This window comes from Echeneis naucrates, chromosome 20 (assembly GCF_900963305.1).
Source record: "Echeneis naucrates chromosome 20, fEcheNa1.1, whole genome shotgun sequence".
NCBI lineage: Eukaryota > Metazoa > Chordata > Actinopteri > Carangiformes > Echeneidae > Echeneis > Echeneis naucrates.
The window spans coordinates 3,113,671-3,130,547 of record NC_042530.1 but is presented as its reverse complement, the minus strand read 5'-3'; the positions used below and the strand labels follow the sequence as shown (position 1 = coordinate 3,130,547).

At 42.0% G+C, this 16,877-nt stretch overlaps 3 protein-coding genes across 3 annotated transcripts; all 3 read left to right on the top strand.

The window, feature by feature from the left end:
• The first annotated feature begins 2,586 nt into the window (after positions 1-2,586).
• otos (otospiralin) lies at positions 2,587-4,117 on the top strand. Its single transcript, XM_029529514.1, has 4 exons — positions 2,587-2,709; positions 2,800-2,863; positions 3,292-3,315; positions 3,725-4,117. Exons 1-4 carry the CDS (start codon positions 2,665-2,667, stop codon positions 3,910-3,912), a joined length of 321 nt encoding a protein of 106 aa, XP_029385374.1. The 5' UTR covers positions 2,587-2,664; the 3' UTR covers positions 3,913-4,117.
• A 221-nt stretch (positions 4,118-4,338) lies between these two features.
• cops9 (COP9 signalosome subunit 9) lies at positions 4,339-8,704 on the top strand. The gene is made up of 3 exons (XM_029529532.1): positions 4,339-4,529; positions 5,341-5,413; positions 8,529-8,704. Exons 1-3 carry the CDS (start codon positions 4,467-4,469, stop codon positions 8,564-8,566), a joined length of 174 nt encoding a protein of 57 aa, XP_029385392.1. The 5' UTR covers positions 4,339-4,466; the 3' UTR covers positions 8,567-8,704.
• Positions 8,705-9,128: 424 nt separating this feature from the next.
• On the top strand, positions 9,129-16,015 carry and1 (actinodin1). The gene is made up of 6 exons (XM_029529531.1): positions 9,129-11,511; positions 12,966-13,010; positions 13,206-13,351; positions 13,536-13,949; positions 14,208-14,462; positions 14,597-16,015. Exons 1-6 carry the CDS (start codon positions 11,439-11,441, stop codon positions 15,608-15,610), a joined length of 1,947 nt encoding a protein of 648 aa, XP_029385391.1. The 5' UTR covers positions 9,129-11,438; the 3' UTR covers positions 15,611-16,015.
• The last annotated feature ends 862 nt before the right edge of the window (positions 16,016-16,877 follow it).

Genomic DNA, 16,877 nt, shown 5'->3' with positions numbered 1-16,877 from the left:
TAAGTTAATAAACTATAACATTCTCAATTTCTCTTAGACAGGAGGATTACTTACTTTTCTCTTTCATCTTTGAATTGAATTATCTTTCTGTGCTGAGAATCAAAACAAAAACCGAAACACCAACAATATGAACAACAAGCAACAAAATATATAACACAGGATATTATTTCACTTTTCTTTTCCTTTTACTGCTCAGTACCTGAATAAATACTACTGCTGCTGTTACTGCTATTGCTACAGCTGCTGCTCCTGCTGCAAGAAGGGAAACTATGAACCCTCCACCAGCGGTTAATTTCCCTAAAATAGAAAAAGAGTCAGTTGAGCGGTCTCATGATGATGTTTTGACTCACACAGGTCATATGGACATTATAGATATGAACAGTTCATCAGTGCTGCCTCACCTGGACTTTCTTTGATCCTCAGAAAGTTGTTGCTGATCAGAGTCTCCCCAGCATCACTCAGTTCACAGCTGTATATTCCTTCATGATGTGAAGATAAGTTCTGTAGCAGGAGGCTGCCTGACTCTGACACACCCTTCACCTGCTGCTTCCACCTCTCTGAGACTGTACAGGGGACATCAGGTCTGGTCTGGATCAGGATGATCTCAGTGTGGTTAAATCTCCAGATCAGATCCGTTATGTTCGTGTTTGAATCAGAGCACTGGATCGTTGTTTCAGTGAATGACCCAACGAGAGAAACTGAAAAACAAAAACAAACACAAGTTTAAAAATTCTTTGTGCACACCTGTTTCCAAATTAATAAAAATGTGTGATAATTTGGTCAAAGATTAAATTGTCTGTATGTCTTTTTAAAAACACGTACTAGGTTTGAACCAGCTGGCTCTCTTCCTGCTGCTGCCAGTGCTGACGGTGCAGGTGTAGTTCACATCAGGATCTGACAGGATCAGAGAACTACTGATGTTGTAGAGCAGCTCTTCAGTCCTCTGGACTTCAGTCTTCATATCAAAGTTCATATTGGATGGAGGGCTGGTGGACCAGGTGAGCTCAGGTTCTGGGTAGATCATCTCTGAGATGCAGGTGATCTTGTTTTCTACCGGCTCAAGTTTGACTTGTTCAACTGGAGCTGCCACAAAGATCGTTTTTAATTTGATCAAATGTTTGCTTTTTATAAATACACAAAAAATGCAATTGGATTTCTGTATTTGCTTTATCTGTGATACCGTTTATTTTCAGCTTGATATATGACTCCTTGTTTCCTCTGATGGTGCTGGTGTAACATTTGTATCTGCCCTGGTCCTGAATCTTCACCTCTGCCAGTTGCAGTGAGGCGTTTCCTCTGGAGATCTGGTCCTTGAACATTGACGTCCTGCCTTTAAAGTGCTGGTCCTGGTGAGCGAGCTGGTCTGTGTTGTGGTAGTAGGAGTGGATCAGCACGTCTCCAGGTGTAACCAGAGTCCAGTGGACGACAGCATCAGTGCTGCCCTGGAAGCTGCAGGGTAAGATGCAGCTCTCCATGAAAACACAGGAGACCTCAGTGTCTGAAACACATCAGGTACAAAGAACACAACTGTACTCAGAAGTCAGAAGAATTATCAGAAAGTTTGTTTCAATAATCCCTCCTATTCTTTTTGATACAACAATCCAGATAAAACAAGTGGCCCAAATTTAGGAGAGGGAGTGAAAATGCTGACAGCCCTCAGTTAATTTTATTTTTATATGACATTTTTTTTGAAGAAGTTTGTTGCATTATCATGTGATAAGGTCATACAAAAGGACGTGAAACAGAAAGACAAATCATCACTTCTCCTTCTCCCATTAAAACTACTGCACTTATTTTAAACTGAAGGTGTCACAGATTGTTAATTTCACAGATAATAAAATATCTCTTGGGCTCCATGTAATTTGATGTCGATAAGTATGATATTCCTTTTCTTCTCATCATCACAACCCCTTCCAAAAAAGTTACAAACACTGTGTAAAAGGTTATATTTCACATAATTAAAAACTGTGACAAATCATGGCACTCACTTCCCACGGCAGGAGACAGAAAGTTCCCGATCAACAGACACACAGCGAGGCAGCGAGTCATTTTTCTCCAGCTAGATATTATCCTTTTGCCTTTACTCCATTACAGTGAGTGCTGCACATCAAAGTGCTGGAACTGTAATGAGGAATTTATTCAGTTCCTTATAGTCATGTCACAAGATTCAGCGTCAGATCCTGATTCACAGCGCTTCATTTCACAGCAAAGTTTTACATTAATAAAATAGTAATATCAATTTATCTTTTTGCATTGAACAGTGGATCAGACCTATAAATGAATATAATATTTATAATATATATTTAATTATATGAATATATTTGAATTTGAGGATTTCTGCAGAAAATCCCTCCCTCTGTGGGACCGTTTCACCTGAGCTGGATAAAGAGAGCATATTACTGTAATATGTTCATGATTAAAAAGCAGTTTTCAGTCTGACATTTGTCAGTCAAGATGTCTTTATATTAAAGCTAGATGTCATCAAATCTGCAACACCTGAGACAAAACAACACGAGGCCGTCACTACACTGGGAATCGGATATCCTGCTCTATAATTGGGGGAAGGCTTGGCTACACTGTGTTTGTGTTTGCATGTATGTGTGAGTGTGTGTGGAGGCTCCCCTGGCTCTGCTGAACCCCACCCAGACCACAACGAACCGGCCGATGAACAGCAGCTCCTCTCTGCACGGCTCCACCGACTGTTCACAGGTAGTATGCATCTGCATTCGATTATATTCCCAGAGATTCATGACAAAAAAATAGAGCATGAGGGGCATTTTTTCTCTCCTCTCTCAACAGGACAAGATGAAGCTGTTGGTCTGGCTCAGTATTTTCTTCTGCCTCTTTGCCTGTCATTTCATAGGTAAGTTTACCCTTTCAAAGTCTTTTAATTTTGATGCAGTTTTTAATATTGTCTTGATGGGTTTATTTATTCAACAAAAACAACTTTGGTTTAAGACAAAATGAAGTTTGATGTGTATATTTAATATGCAAACAGAAGTTTATCAAAATGGGTCTGAATCATGTAGGTTTCTCCCAGATGTGACAGTGCTGCATTAGTTTTTGGTGCACAAAGAGGACTCTGTGTGATGATGAATTCCTCCTGCTTCAGCAATGTGTGCATGCCCTGGAAAGGGTCAGCAATAATATTTGAGGAGGGAGCAGGTATCCTGCAGTCCTCTGGGAAAAAGCTCAGTTTTCACTTTTCCGGACCTGAATCCTCTCTTTGTAAATGGAAGGCCGAGGAATGCTTGAGAATGTTAACTTGCTTTTTCTCTGTCTTCATCACAGATGCCAGAGTCATCCCAGAAGGAGGTAGTGTGTATAAATATGCATTATATACAGAGATTTATTCACAACGAAAACAAAATGTTTCACATACATTTTTACAGAGGAAGAAGATAACAGTGCTGTGCATTCACAACACAGCATACTTTGAATTGCTGAGAAGAAAAGCTGTCTCTGCACTTTCTTCACAGCAATTCTCCAAAGGTTGTGTAAACACACTCTGAAGAAAGTACAACAGGCCAACTGCACTAATTGAGCCTGAAGATTAAGCCGCTTCAGAGAATCCAGGACCTGTCTGAATTAATTTCAACACATCCTCATTAAATTGTGGAAAATGTGAAAGATTATATAACAGTGAGTGCACTTATGTCTGAGTGTGGTTTTCTTCTTCATCCTCTCTGCTGTCCTTTTCTGTTCCACTTGGTGTGTGTTTCAGTACCATATGATGAACCACCAGCTGTTCCCTACTGGCCTTACTCCACCTCTGACTTCTGGAACTACATTGAATACTTCAAATCTATCGGCGCCTACAACCACATCAATGAGATGGCCCGGGCTTTCTTTGCTCACCAGCCCATCGGAGACACCCTGGGATATGAGACCAACGCGGGGCACGAACATTGAGAGCGCTGCAGGGAGCAATGAAGAAAGCGATATTACAGTCTAATAGAAAGAATAAAGGAATCATTTAGGTAGCACCTTTTTTCAGTATGTGTGCGCTACATGTAGAATGCACAGGTAGAGAAAGTAGATCTTCTGTAGACTGAATATACATCTTTGTAACAGGCCTTGAATAAACATGTCTCAGATATAAAACTTTTTCTTTTCATGAGCTTTTTCTTAAAAAAAAAAAAGTTTCTTGGACTCTATGAGGCCTCTGAAACATTCCACTGGGGGAAAAAAATATTAGCAGATGCACCTAATAAACAAGAAGTTAAACAAAACATATGACTAATAATCCACATTATTGCTGTCATGCAGAAGATATAAGAGCGGGAACGTTACAACGCGCTGGTTTTCCGCCGGACACATTTTAATGTGACACGCGTTTGTGTTTGTTTACGCAGGCCGGGAAGGAAGCACAGCTAGCGGCTAACTCGAAGCTACGAAACACATATAAACATATTTAAAAAAAAAAAACCCAAAACATTTAGCTGCTGGATTATCTCAGAAATAAAATGAAACCGGCAGTGGACGAGATGTTCCCGGAAGGAGCCGGTCCCTACGTGGATCTGGACGAGGTGAGTCCGCTTTCACCAAGTCCTCCATTCAAGAGCCGGCTAATGCTAGCTAACTCGCTAACATCAAAACTCAGTATCATGAGCCGTTAAATGACAAAAAAGCAGCAAAAATAACAAACAAAGTAGACTCCTGAAGCAGACATAGACATTTAGATTTAGTTTAGTTTTTTGTTGAACGCTATTTAATGTTTGTTTTTCCTTATAAACGAAACGTTGCCTTCGTTATTTGCTTCCCCCCTTAAAAACACGGCTTTTCATTATTTTACTCTGAAATATAGATTAATAAAAGATAAAACATGGACTGACAACTTCAGGTGGTGCTTAAACAATTTAGATTTTAATATTTCGAAGTGCTCAGACTTCCTCTTATCTTCCCTTTTCATAGTTAGAAGTGATTGTTGGTTCTTGTGCCGGATGCAGATGAGCTGTCGTGTCAACTTTCACTTATCTGGACTGTTTCATGTCTGGATTTTCTTAAATAACAAATACTGTGATTATTTATTGTTGTACATGAATTGATCAAATCATTCAATAAGAAAATGTTGTAAAAGAATCGTGAATAAACCTCCCACCTATTTCCCAGTAAGGCAAAGATTTCCATTAAAAACTCAGTTTACTCTAATAAAAGAAAAGCAACACAAACTCTCACATCATTAGCTGAATCAGCTGATTGATTATCAAAGTAGTTGCCATTTGATTTTCTTTGTTTGATCAATTATTGCAGCTCTGTTTACAGATAACATTATTAAGGCAGAGTGTGAATGTGCTTTGCTGCTGTCATACAGCTTGTTGTATTGTTGTGTTTTCACAGGCAGGAGGCAGCAGCGGTCTGCTCATGGACCTGGCAGCCAATGAAAAAGCTGTTCACTCTGATTTCTTTAATGGTGAGTTGATATCTGATATCCCGAGACATCTTTTCCACAGCATGGCTCTTTCTGTTTTTGTTCTTGAGACACTTGTTCTTTTGTTATACCAGCACGACTTTGTATAGAGAGAGCAGAGAGTTCAGCAGGAGGTAATCATTACTCTTTTATTTAAACATAAGTCATTATGTAATCTGCTTTGATCCAGTTCATGAGTGTAATTTTGACGATTTGCCTCGAAGCTGAAACTGAAAATTATCAAAGCAACACAGCATGACACAAAAACGGTAGCAAGAAAATCCTCCTTTGTCTCTTTTAATGGTTGTAATATACTAAATGAATGTGAAGTGATTGAGTAAGTCCCCAAGAATCGACTTTCAACAGCAGACAACCAATTAAAGCATCATGGTTTGCTTCCATTTGTCCACTTTCAACTAAACACTTGGCATTTTAGATGGCAGTGTTTGCGTTTACATGTATTTATGTCATCTTCACCAAGAAAGCTCTTTTAAACTTAAACTGAACAGAGGGTTAAAATGTAAAGTGGAATCTTGAAAATGGATGGAAATTAAAAAAATTGCTCAAAGCGGCATCGTCATACCACTACTAAGGTTTCTACTAAGCATTTAAATGTATATACGCTCACTAAAAGGTAGTAGGGGCAAACCAGAACACTAAAAAACTGCATGGAACCTGGAGCTTTAGTGTAAGCGCACTATGGAGTTTCTGGCTTTGACCACATTGTCTTTTCAAATTAACCCTCAAAAATTTGGTCGTTCCCCTGTAAACACTGGTTTATGTGCAAGAACACGTAAACACACACAGAGAGGAGACACAAAAACACAGAGCTAATCTGTTTTCCGTCTTGCAGCGTTGGCTGCAGGCAAAACAATTTTGGCTCAGCAGCACATGACCTAGAAAAAAAAAAGAGCTGATTGTTAAAAAGAGGGGAATGAAAGGAGAAAAAGGGGAGGCTGGTAAAGCCAGTTTTATAGCTGCTGTAAGACTGAAACTCAGCAGGACACCTTGCCAGTCAGCTGCTTTAAAACACACCACACAACTTTAAATCACTTGGTCTGTTAACACTTCTAAAACTGACTTCAGTGAATTCACATGTGTGGCATGTCCTGGTCCAGATCAAATCTTATGATTTTTGCAAAAGTTTGGAAAAACTAAAACTCACGAGTGAGCCGTGAACGTTAAACTAGATCCTCCTTCTACTAAAGAGAGACACTCCATTTAGAGTGATCTTTTTCTTTAACAGCCTCTGACTGTATACAGACTTCATCCACAGAGAGCACATTAATAAGGCATCGTAAAAGGAAAATGAATAATAATTTAACAACACTAAGTGATACCTGTCATTGAACCAACACCTTATGTAAAGCTGAAAAACCTATATTTTCTTAGATCTTTGCTAATGAAAGATAGTGAATAGGAAGAATATCTAAAGCAGTCCATCAGAAACCATATTTATTTTTTACTTTCCACAGTTATTGGAGACAAAATTCATGGTCTTTGTGTCTTCACACTGAAAATGTTACCATAAAAAAGCATCTGATTTTGCTCATAAACAGACACTCCCCGTTTTGGGAAAGATTAGTTGTAAAGCATTAATATAAAAGATGAAGATTCCTCATGTTTGAGGCCTTTCTTTTCATAATGCTTAAATTCATATTTACAACTTCCATGGACAAGCATGGATTTTTATAATCCCTCAATGTCAGATGCCCCAAACAATATCAAAAGTGATTTCCAGAAAATTATAATTATATCCAAGCCAGAACCATGCAGATGAGGCAGTTTTTGCCTTTTGGGGTCTGTCTCATAAAAGAGAAGAGAAATCAGGATTAGGCTTCGCCTGCATGTCTTGATTCACTGTTTGATTTTCAAAGGCATTTGACTCTCATTGCGGCTCCTGAAGGCAAGACAAAGGGATATGATAATATGATGTAATGTTTAAAGGTCATTTTGTCAGTATTAAACATGCAAACTTTTTTGGACTAAGCAAGACTCTCTTTCCCATATGGGAGACCAGCTTGTGTACTGTGATAAAACTTGCAATGAATTATGAGTAGCCAAAGGGCAAGGGCTCTTTGACTTACAGTCTGCCCTTTATGGGACAAAAGTAGGCATGTCCTGTTCCCGGAAACCACAAACATGAGAGCAATTTCAAATTCTAGTTTCTGTCGCTAAACACTCTTGGATGAAATTTATGACTCTATGATAATGGTATACATGAATAATGGCTATGTCGCCTATGGAAATGGCTGTAAGCAACTTCTCATCTTTAAATCTGTCAGCAAAATCGTCAAAGAAGATCTCAGCATATTTTACATTAATTAATTCATTATGAATGTGTCCACAAAACTTTCAGCAGACAGCTCCAAAAGGTCAGTTTGCCATTTTATTTGATAGAGGGGTGACAATGCTTAAAATAGTATGTGCATGGAGAAAGAGTCTAGAGTCCAGTGGTTTATTTAACTGGTCATCACAAATATATAACTCACAAACAATATTGCAGTTATGAGGCAAATGAATGGAAGTTGATCTGTCCTGGCCAGACAGATCGCCAGATTTTATTGTCTGGGTAATAAAATCAAAACATTAATAAAATCATGTGTAGCTGTTGTTTTTCTGTAGTTAGTAAGGAAAACTGGAAACTGGTTCCCATCGACATGGTGATCAATCTACTGTACAACCAGACAGCTAATCACTGTTGTCTTGATTCATTAATCTGTCCATTATTTTGTCCAGGAATGGCTCAGTCCTTTGGCTTATAAAATGCTTGTGCACAGTGAAAATGTCAGCATGTGTTATTTCACTGGTTGTAGATGCTTTGCCCCAAACTCAAAGATATTGCTCAGATGTAGAGATAACATTATAAACTTCATTTTTTTATCGAGGTGTAGGATTTCCTCATTTGACCTATTATAAAGCACAAACAGACACAGAACTCAAAGCTGGGCAAAAGTGCCCATCCCGCAGCATAAGTTGTGAGAGCAGTCGGTCCAAACTCACCAGCTGGAGTCGAAAAGTCAAGATATAAAAGCATAATTAGCTGAGAATGAAGGAGTTTAGGGAAACAGCTGGATTAATTCTAACCCTGCTCTTATTGTTTCCTTTCCATCTGCAGACTTTGAGGATCTTTTCGATGACGACGACCTGCAGTGACGACAACACCAATGTGATTGTGTACATAATGAAATTGTGAAAATGGGCCTACTTTTCTTTTGTTTGTACAGCCCCCCCTCACCCCCATGTCTCTCACAACCATACTGAAATAAAGCCCTTTTTAGCTGTCATGGTGAACCAGGTGTCTGTGAATTCTGAGAATCTCTTACATTCCAGCTGTGGAGAAAATTATGAGTATGGTTTTGGTGTCGTCGTGTTCCAATCTGCTCCCCCGGCTGGATTGTAGGTTTGCGGCCTCTGCGAAACACCTGTTGGCAAACGTAATTACATACAAGATACAGTGTTAACATGACCACTAAATGTTCCCTTTGGACACGATGGGACAGGAAAGGGGCTGCAAAAAATGTGGAAATGCTAAAAAAAAAAAAAAAAAAAATAGCAAATTCAGGTGCAGGCAGGACCAGTAAAAAGGTTTGTTGGCAGTAAAAGTCAATGTTTTGATTCAGTCAGGTGTAATAAATAGATGAAGGTAGAATGGAAAAGCAGCGATTTGATTTTCTCTGTCTAAATAGAGTCACGTCTTATATGCCTCACTTGTCTTTAAAAACTTATTCTGACTGTCAGATGAGTTTAGCAGTTTTTAATTCACCATTTCTGATGTTGCATAAAAAAACTGCTGTAGGTGTAAAAGATATAAGACAGAGGAAATCAGAATAAAAAAATGTGCAGTGGTGTATTTACACCAATCATTTGTTGTAAACTGTTGAAAAAGATCTGTAGACATGCTGCTCTAAATGGTCCCTTTTGGTTTCAGGCTTTATGTGGGATCTTGGCTGCAGGGATTTGCACCGGTTCAGCTACGAGAGCATTAGTAAAGTGAGGTGTTGGTGTTGGGTGATAAAACCTGGCTCACAGTCGGCGTTCCTGTTCATCCCAGAGGTGTTGGATGGGGCTGAGGTCAGCTCTTCTCAGGTCAGGCACTTAATACTATTGAAAAAAGGTCCCGCATGGACACAAAATGAGATGCAGTAAACAACAGTTTTGGTTGTGCCCAATAACACGTTAAAACCGTTTAAACACTGTCAGTGAATTTAAAGGAATATTTCTGAATTTAAATAGTACCACTAAGCATAACGCCTTCAATCAGGAGGAAACAGCCAAACAAACGTGCAAATGATTCAAAGATCCTTTTAAGAACTAATGGACAAACTACACAGTCTTCTGAGTTGAAAAAGGTTTATGGTTATGCTTAAATAAATACTGGCATTACAGCAACTGGTAAGATGGCAGATATTTCCAAAAGTCCCTAAATAAAAGGAAATGTGCCCTTTCTCCAAACTGCAATAAAATCATGTTTAAAACCTAATTTTGTCCACAGATTGCGTACATTTTTTTCTAGTGAAGATCTCAATTTCTTCCTAAACTAATAACACCTCATAAAATGGGCAGGACATAAACCTCAGAAGACTACTGAGGGTCTTAACTGAATTACAGGAACATCCTGTCAGATTTAGTGATGTTGCTTCATGCATCACAGATATATGGCTTTTTTATTTTATTTTTTCAGAGATGCACTAAAACCCCGCTGCCAATGTGTAGAAGTGCATCTTACAAGGCTGGCATGTCGGAACACAGTTAAAGTGAGAAGGAAAGTGTAGATTATCAAATTCCTCATGTGTGGACCAGCTGTCCCCGAGCGAGTGTTCAGGTTTAAACAGAAGCCGTGGTTTGGCCCTCATTTAGCTCTCTGAGAAGTGCCTATGTGGCACTTCAGCTCTCCCTCATTGCTTCCTCATGTTTTCTTTCCGTCTTTGTTTGACTTGTTTCTCAGTCTGGATGGCATCCTCAGACCAGATCCAGAGTCTGGTTTCTGACTTTAAATGTGACTCCAGTTGAAAACCACATTTATTAGATGAATTAAAAAAAAAAAAAAAAAGAGCAAGCAAATATGACTTCAGGCAATGTGTCTCACATGATTTCTCCACGTCTCAATCTCGACACCTTCGAACCCTCCCACCCGTTCTCGTTTCCTCTCTTTAATTACGGGGCCTGTGATTGGTCCAAAATCTCGGAAAGTTGCAGCCAATCAGGCATCTTGGTGAGGTGGCCCTTGACCCCCCTCAGGTGATCCCTGTGTGCTTTTTCCTGTCTAAGTGTTAATGAATACTTGTTGTGTGTGTGTTTGTGTGAGTCAGTGATGACGGACTTGGTTTAAAACTGTGCGGCGTCCCTCCATCAGGGCAGTCTGTCAGAAGGGCCGCAGGGAGAGGGTGCACCAGGAATCTCCAAATCACACACACACACACACATACATACAAACACACACACTTAGTGTTTGAACCCGGCTGGCTGCAGCCATCTGGCGTGTTCACTTGTTAGGCGTTCACATCTGGATCTGCAGATAAGACAACCACAGGTAAGACGCCAAACCAAAACAGTAAGCTCTGTGCTCCTGCGTTTAACTGGGTAGATTTAGGTGCTTACCCCTGAGATCCAAGTTCAGGTTGAAGTCAAGTTTGGCTGCTCACCACCACCTGGTCCTGGTTTACAGTGGTAAACAGGACAGGAGGCGTGTGGCAGCGTGTTTGTTTAGAGCTTCTGCATTTAAAGTGCACTTCCACTCTCACTTCAGCAGCTCTCCAGCTGAGAACTAGCTCAGCTCAGCTCGTTTTCATCACTTTTCCAACAGGGACTGGTTTGGAACAGGTTTGATTCCATCGTCCACTCTTTCATGTAATCAGATGAGTTTTTTGAAGCTCCTTTTCTGAAATTTTACTCCCTGTTTTATTGACCTTTTAATGTAGTTTTTATAGCAATAATCAGTGTACGTAGTGGAATCTTGGGGGTACCTTTCAACGTGATTTTGAACAGTATTTGTGTGTTTGCAGGAGAGGAGGAGGCGTGAGAAGTCATGGCTGGACGAAGGAGAAGCACGTTCTCCGGCGTGTTTATCACCGCCGCGCTGGCTGTGATGCTGCTGCCTGGTGAGTACTCAGTGAAGGTCACATATCCCAAATATCATCATATGTCAGCAGTGAAATGAAAGGACTAAGAGCTAAATTAAAAGCACATAAAATGGTTGGCTGCTTTGGTAAAGGTACAGGTAGTTTTAATTATTTCAAATTGGAAGGTTAAAAAAATGTATTTTGTATAATATAACTGTAATATCTGTGATGCAGCTCTGAAATAAAAAGTACAGTGCAGTGTTTCTGTTTGCTCTCAAGTCTCATTGTCAGTCTGCGTCTTTAAATCTCTTTAGAAGTGCATTTTACTTAACTTTAAGCACAATATTTATGTCAAGGTCTTGTTTGTTGAGGCTGCGGCTTTCTGCCCTTCACCGGTACATCGACTCGCTCATCTCTTAATACTCTGTTCCTCCTCCATGTCATGATCTGTCTCTCTAACATAGTCTGTGGTCTTCATATATCATCTATATGGCCGTTGCTCCTCCACACCTGTTTTCCACTTTCCTCTATATTTACAAAAGGGGCAAGGCAAATTCTTCTCTGCACGAATGGTTTTTATAATTGTACTGTCTGACGGTTAAAAAAAAGTGAGAGAGGGGGCAGTTTTCTAATAAAGGGAGCTTGCCTTTCATCATTCCCGGCCTCGTAAAAAATGAGTACCTGTCAGCATCGCCTCATCTTCAGGCCTCTTAAAGCTCTGCTGTTTCCAGATGTGCTGGCCACTTTTTACAGGCTCGTAAAAAAAAAAGAAGAAGTACAGCGGATACACTGAGGCCATATCATTTAGCCCACCCTCCTCCTCCTCCGCCTCTTCATCGCTCCATCACTTTGGGTCACCTTCGTTTCTATTTCCTGTGTTTCTATAGAATAAACCTTTGCTGCTCTTACTGTCTGACTTAACTCCCAGCGCTGCAGATCAAACTCCTCCAGCAAAGATTATCAAAACTCTTTTTTTTAATTAGAAGATTGATGTCTTTTTCCACTTCTGACATTTGCCACGTAACCCTGAATTATCTCCTGTGGCTCTGTCTTCTAAATCTGTCATCTGAACACCCCCCCAACCTCTTCCCCATCCAGCCTCTCCTCCTCTTCCTCTCCTTCTGTAAGGCATTAACACCTTTTCCCTGTGGAGATGAAAGCAAACCTGGAGCAGAGCTGAATCCGCTCTTCGCTCAGTTGCATGGAGGTCAAACAGTGCACGTGCTGTACACATGTTGGTGCCCACACCGACGTGCACGCGCAGCAACACAGCATGGGGTTTGATGTTACAGGCTCACCTATAAAATCTACAAAAGAGCTGCAGTTGCCGGCGCTTCAGGCAGAGCCAATTACCGCTGCCCTGTCTAAGTGTTTGAGGTTTAATGTCATATTATCACATATGTATTAAAGACACATTTAAAGTCAGATCAGGCAGAGTAAGCAATTTCAAAAGACGTCATTGATATCTATTTATGCTTTTCTCTGATGTACAGCCTTCTTGTCTGCTGGACCAATTGGACAAAAGGCCAAAGGAGATGGTAAATATCTGTTGTTTTTTTTTTTTTACTGTATCATACTTACAGGACACATTAGCAATTTGCACATTTGACCAAGAAATGAAATATCTTGTTATCGACTTTAAAAGTCACTGGAATGTCCTTGAATTTGGCCACCAAGTGAGTTTAACAAGCCTTAAGATCAGCAGCTCCTGCCCTTTCCTTTCCTGCCCGCAGCGGGAGAGAGCATCCAGGAGAAGGCGGCGGCTGCGGCGTCTCACAGGAGGCTGATCCGCAACCGCAGGAACATCAGCTGGTACAAACAGCACTCTGACTTCTGGAGCTGGTACAAGTTCTTCACCGACAATGGCAACCAGGAGGCGGTGAGTAACACCCTCAGAAGTAAGTAATAAAAAATAAGTAATAAACCCAGTTTTGAGCATCTTAGTATCTTTAGGCCGATTTTGTTGGCTCCGTTTTGACGAGAGTTGAGAGATTTGTTTTAGTTTATTTGATGCTGAATAGAATTTGTTCTGAGCCTGAAGCTCTCTTCTCGTTCGCTCTCAGGTGGCAGAGATGGACCGCATCTACTTGGCCTACCTTCAGAACAAGAACCGTGCAGAAGGACGTCGCTCCTACAAAGCCTACCTGCGCCACCTCGGGGAGATCTACAAGTCCTGCGCTGACTCTGATGATCCCACCTGTGTGGCTTCGTACACCAGCAGGCCCAAACCAAAACCTGAACCCCCAAAGCCTGCACCAGTAAAGACCTGTGACCCCACCAAAGACCCTTACTGCCTGTATGCTGCTTTGGTCCAGGGCAAAAGCCCCTACCTGCCCCTGGTCCTGCCAGCTGCCACCCCTGTCCAGGCACCAGTCAAGGCTCCAGCACCTCTGTATGTCCGCTCTGCTGCCCCAGCAAAGGACCCACAGTCTGGGTATTACTACTACGCTCCATCCACAACGCCTTTCCTTTCCAAGGTATACTATCAGGCAGCACTGCTCACAGTGCATTCCTGCAGTTTACTCAGCTAAGTGATTTGTTAGGTACAATATTTCATACATTTGGCTGTGAGAACCAACAAAACCCAACTTTTACTCGAAAAAATATCAGGACTGCCTCCATCAATATAAGCTGACATGAGATCGAAATCTAGTTGCTTTACTCTAAAACATATAATATCATCCAGCCTTTATGAAATCATGTTAGTATATCTGCTTCTATGTCTGCTGCTTTAGGAGCAGAAGTCAGAGCTGCTGCGCATCTGCTCTGCTGATGACGTCGAGTGTCTGCAGTATCACCTGAGAGCTGCCTATGGGCACGCGCCCTCCGCTGGGCCTCTGCCTTCCTACGCCCACCTTGGCTGCGATCCCAAGAAAGACCCTAACTGCAAACCCAAACTGGTGCAGAAAGCCCCCTCTGGTCTGTACATGCAGTACCCAAACTGTGACCCGCTCAAGGACCCCTTATGTGCCTACGCTGCTTCCCTCATAGTATGCTTTATTTTTTTACCATGATCCGTTTTTTAATCCATTCCTACAGATTTTCATCTCTGCTTGTTTTTTTAATGTCTGCTTATTTTATTTCCATCTTATCATGATGTAAATTGTTTTCTCCGTCCATCCAGGCGCCCCGTGCCCCCAACCCCCCTGCCCCGGCTGGCCCTGGATCCTGCAACCCTCTTTATGAAGAAGGCTGCAACCCACTCACAGCCACCAGATTTTCCAGTCCCCCAGAGGCGTACAAAAACGAGGAGATGGATGAGGCTGCTGCCATCCGTGCTGCCCCTCCTGCTGCCGAGGAGAACAACGATCCCTATGCCATGTTTAGGGATGCTTATGCTCATGCTAACAGAGTTAATGATCCTTACGCTATGTTCCGCCAGGCCAGCGCTTCAGCTCCTCCACCAGCCAGCGACCCGTACGCTCTTCTCCGTCGATACATGGCTCAAGCTCAGGCCGACCCTAGTGCTCCACGTATGGAGGCTGCCCCCGAGTCCAACCCCAATGACCCTTACTCAGCGATCCACGAGGCAATGGCCGCCATGCATCGTCGTGCCCCCCCTTCTGCCAGGCAGCAGTACCCTTTTTCAGACCCCACTTTTGAGGAGCCTGCCCAAGAGGAGCGCCACCCCCTGGGTCCCCCAGGTAAGACCAAGGAGGGCTACGACTGCTTCATTGGCTATGACCGCGACTGCTTCCCCGTGAAGCCCACTGAGCCTCGTGCTGGAGTCCATCGTCGCATCCCGTACCCTCACGAGGCCTACGAGCCACACGTGAATGCTGACGGGACGAGAAAAGGAGTCTTAGAGCCTGCCAACCCTCATTGTGACCCCGAGTACGACAGGGACTGCCGCCTGCGCCGCTTTGAGCCTGAGCAGAGCCACGGTGAGGCCCAGCCCGAGCACACCGAGGAGGACAACCGCCAGGGAGCTGCAGACAGCGACCATCACCCAGAGCAGCAGGAGCAGGATCCGTACGAGACAGAGCCCTACCAGAGCGGGCAGGAGGAGCCTCACATGTCCTACCAGCCGCTCTCACAGGGTATGCCCAGCCTGCAGGACATACTGAGGCGCTACGGGGACCAGTTCCCCGAGCAGGATGATCACAGAGCTTACACAGATGACTACCGCAAGAAATAAACAAGCAGACACTCTCATGCATGCAGATGGACATGAATACAGTCCCGTGTGCTCTTGTAGCATAGCCCATGACCGCCTCGTGAAGTGCACAACCAGACCAAACTGGACCAGATATGGGACACATAAGACATCTATGGACCCAGCGAGCTAGTGCATGGACAAACATCAACACATAGCTTCCAGCTGCTGGAGCAGGCTCAGACATCTGAGGGTGCTCCAACAATGTTTTCATCTCTCTAGCTGCTTCAGATCTGATTTGCCTGTCGCTTCCCAGCTTCCACCTCGAATCTCAACAACTCACTCGAATGTGTTATGACCTCTCAACAATCAGCTTTGCTTCTGTATCTATGCATCTCATTTTTACATTTGTTGTTTTTTTTCACTGATGATTCATGTAAAGTTTTTTTTTTTTCACTTTGAATGTTCTAATAAAAAGCCCTTAAAAGCTGTTTTTTGCATTTCATTCACAGTGTCTTGACCATAATGGCACACTGATGCAACATGAGACTCACAATCAGAAAAGAACTAATTTGAGGTGTAAAAATGTTTTTTTTTTCTTTATTTTTTCCATCAGTCAATCCATCAACTTGATGCCAGACTAATCTGATAAAAGACCTGAGCTGACAGCATATTTTCATTCGACCCTCTTTGCTAAATGGCCTCCTCTTTCATACGCCTGTCCTGTAAAACAAAAAACGATGTTAGGAGCATTAGGAATAACATTCTGACTCTACAAATTTAACTTTCTATCCTTGACTTCCTCCTAATTAAACTTTAAAAGTGAAATGGTTAGTCCGTAGTCCTCTGATGAGTCCACATCTCGATCTTGAAAGGATTTTCTTTGACCCGCTTCATCCATTCTGCATTCCTCTGGCATCTTTTGCCAGATGGGCTCTCTCAGCCAGCTCTAACTACACTTAGTGCGACGAGCGTCAGAGAAAGCAAAGGTTGGACTTTATTGATCGGAGAGCTTTCAAACACATTTAAAGCATCTTCTGTCCGGGAGCCCAGAGGGAAAGATTTCTGCCTTTAGCCACTTATAAAAATACAAATCTTCACAGCTGTCAGACTCTGGTTTCTTCTTAACAGATATTCTCTTTGGAGGGGAAAAACCTTCCATAATAACACAAACTTTGATATGAAGAGTAAAAAAAATAACCCAAATTTAACTCTACTGCTGGATAACTATGAGAAAATGTATGAGTTGATGTGGAAAAATGAAGCTGTAGGCGTAAACTGAATGAAAGAATAAATCCACGATAGAAAG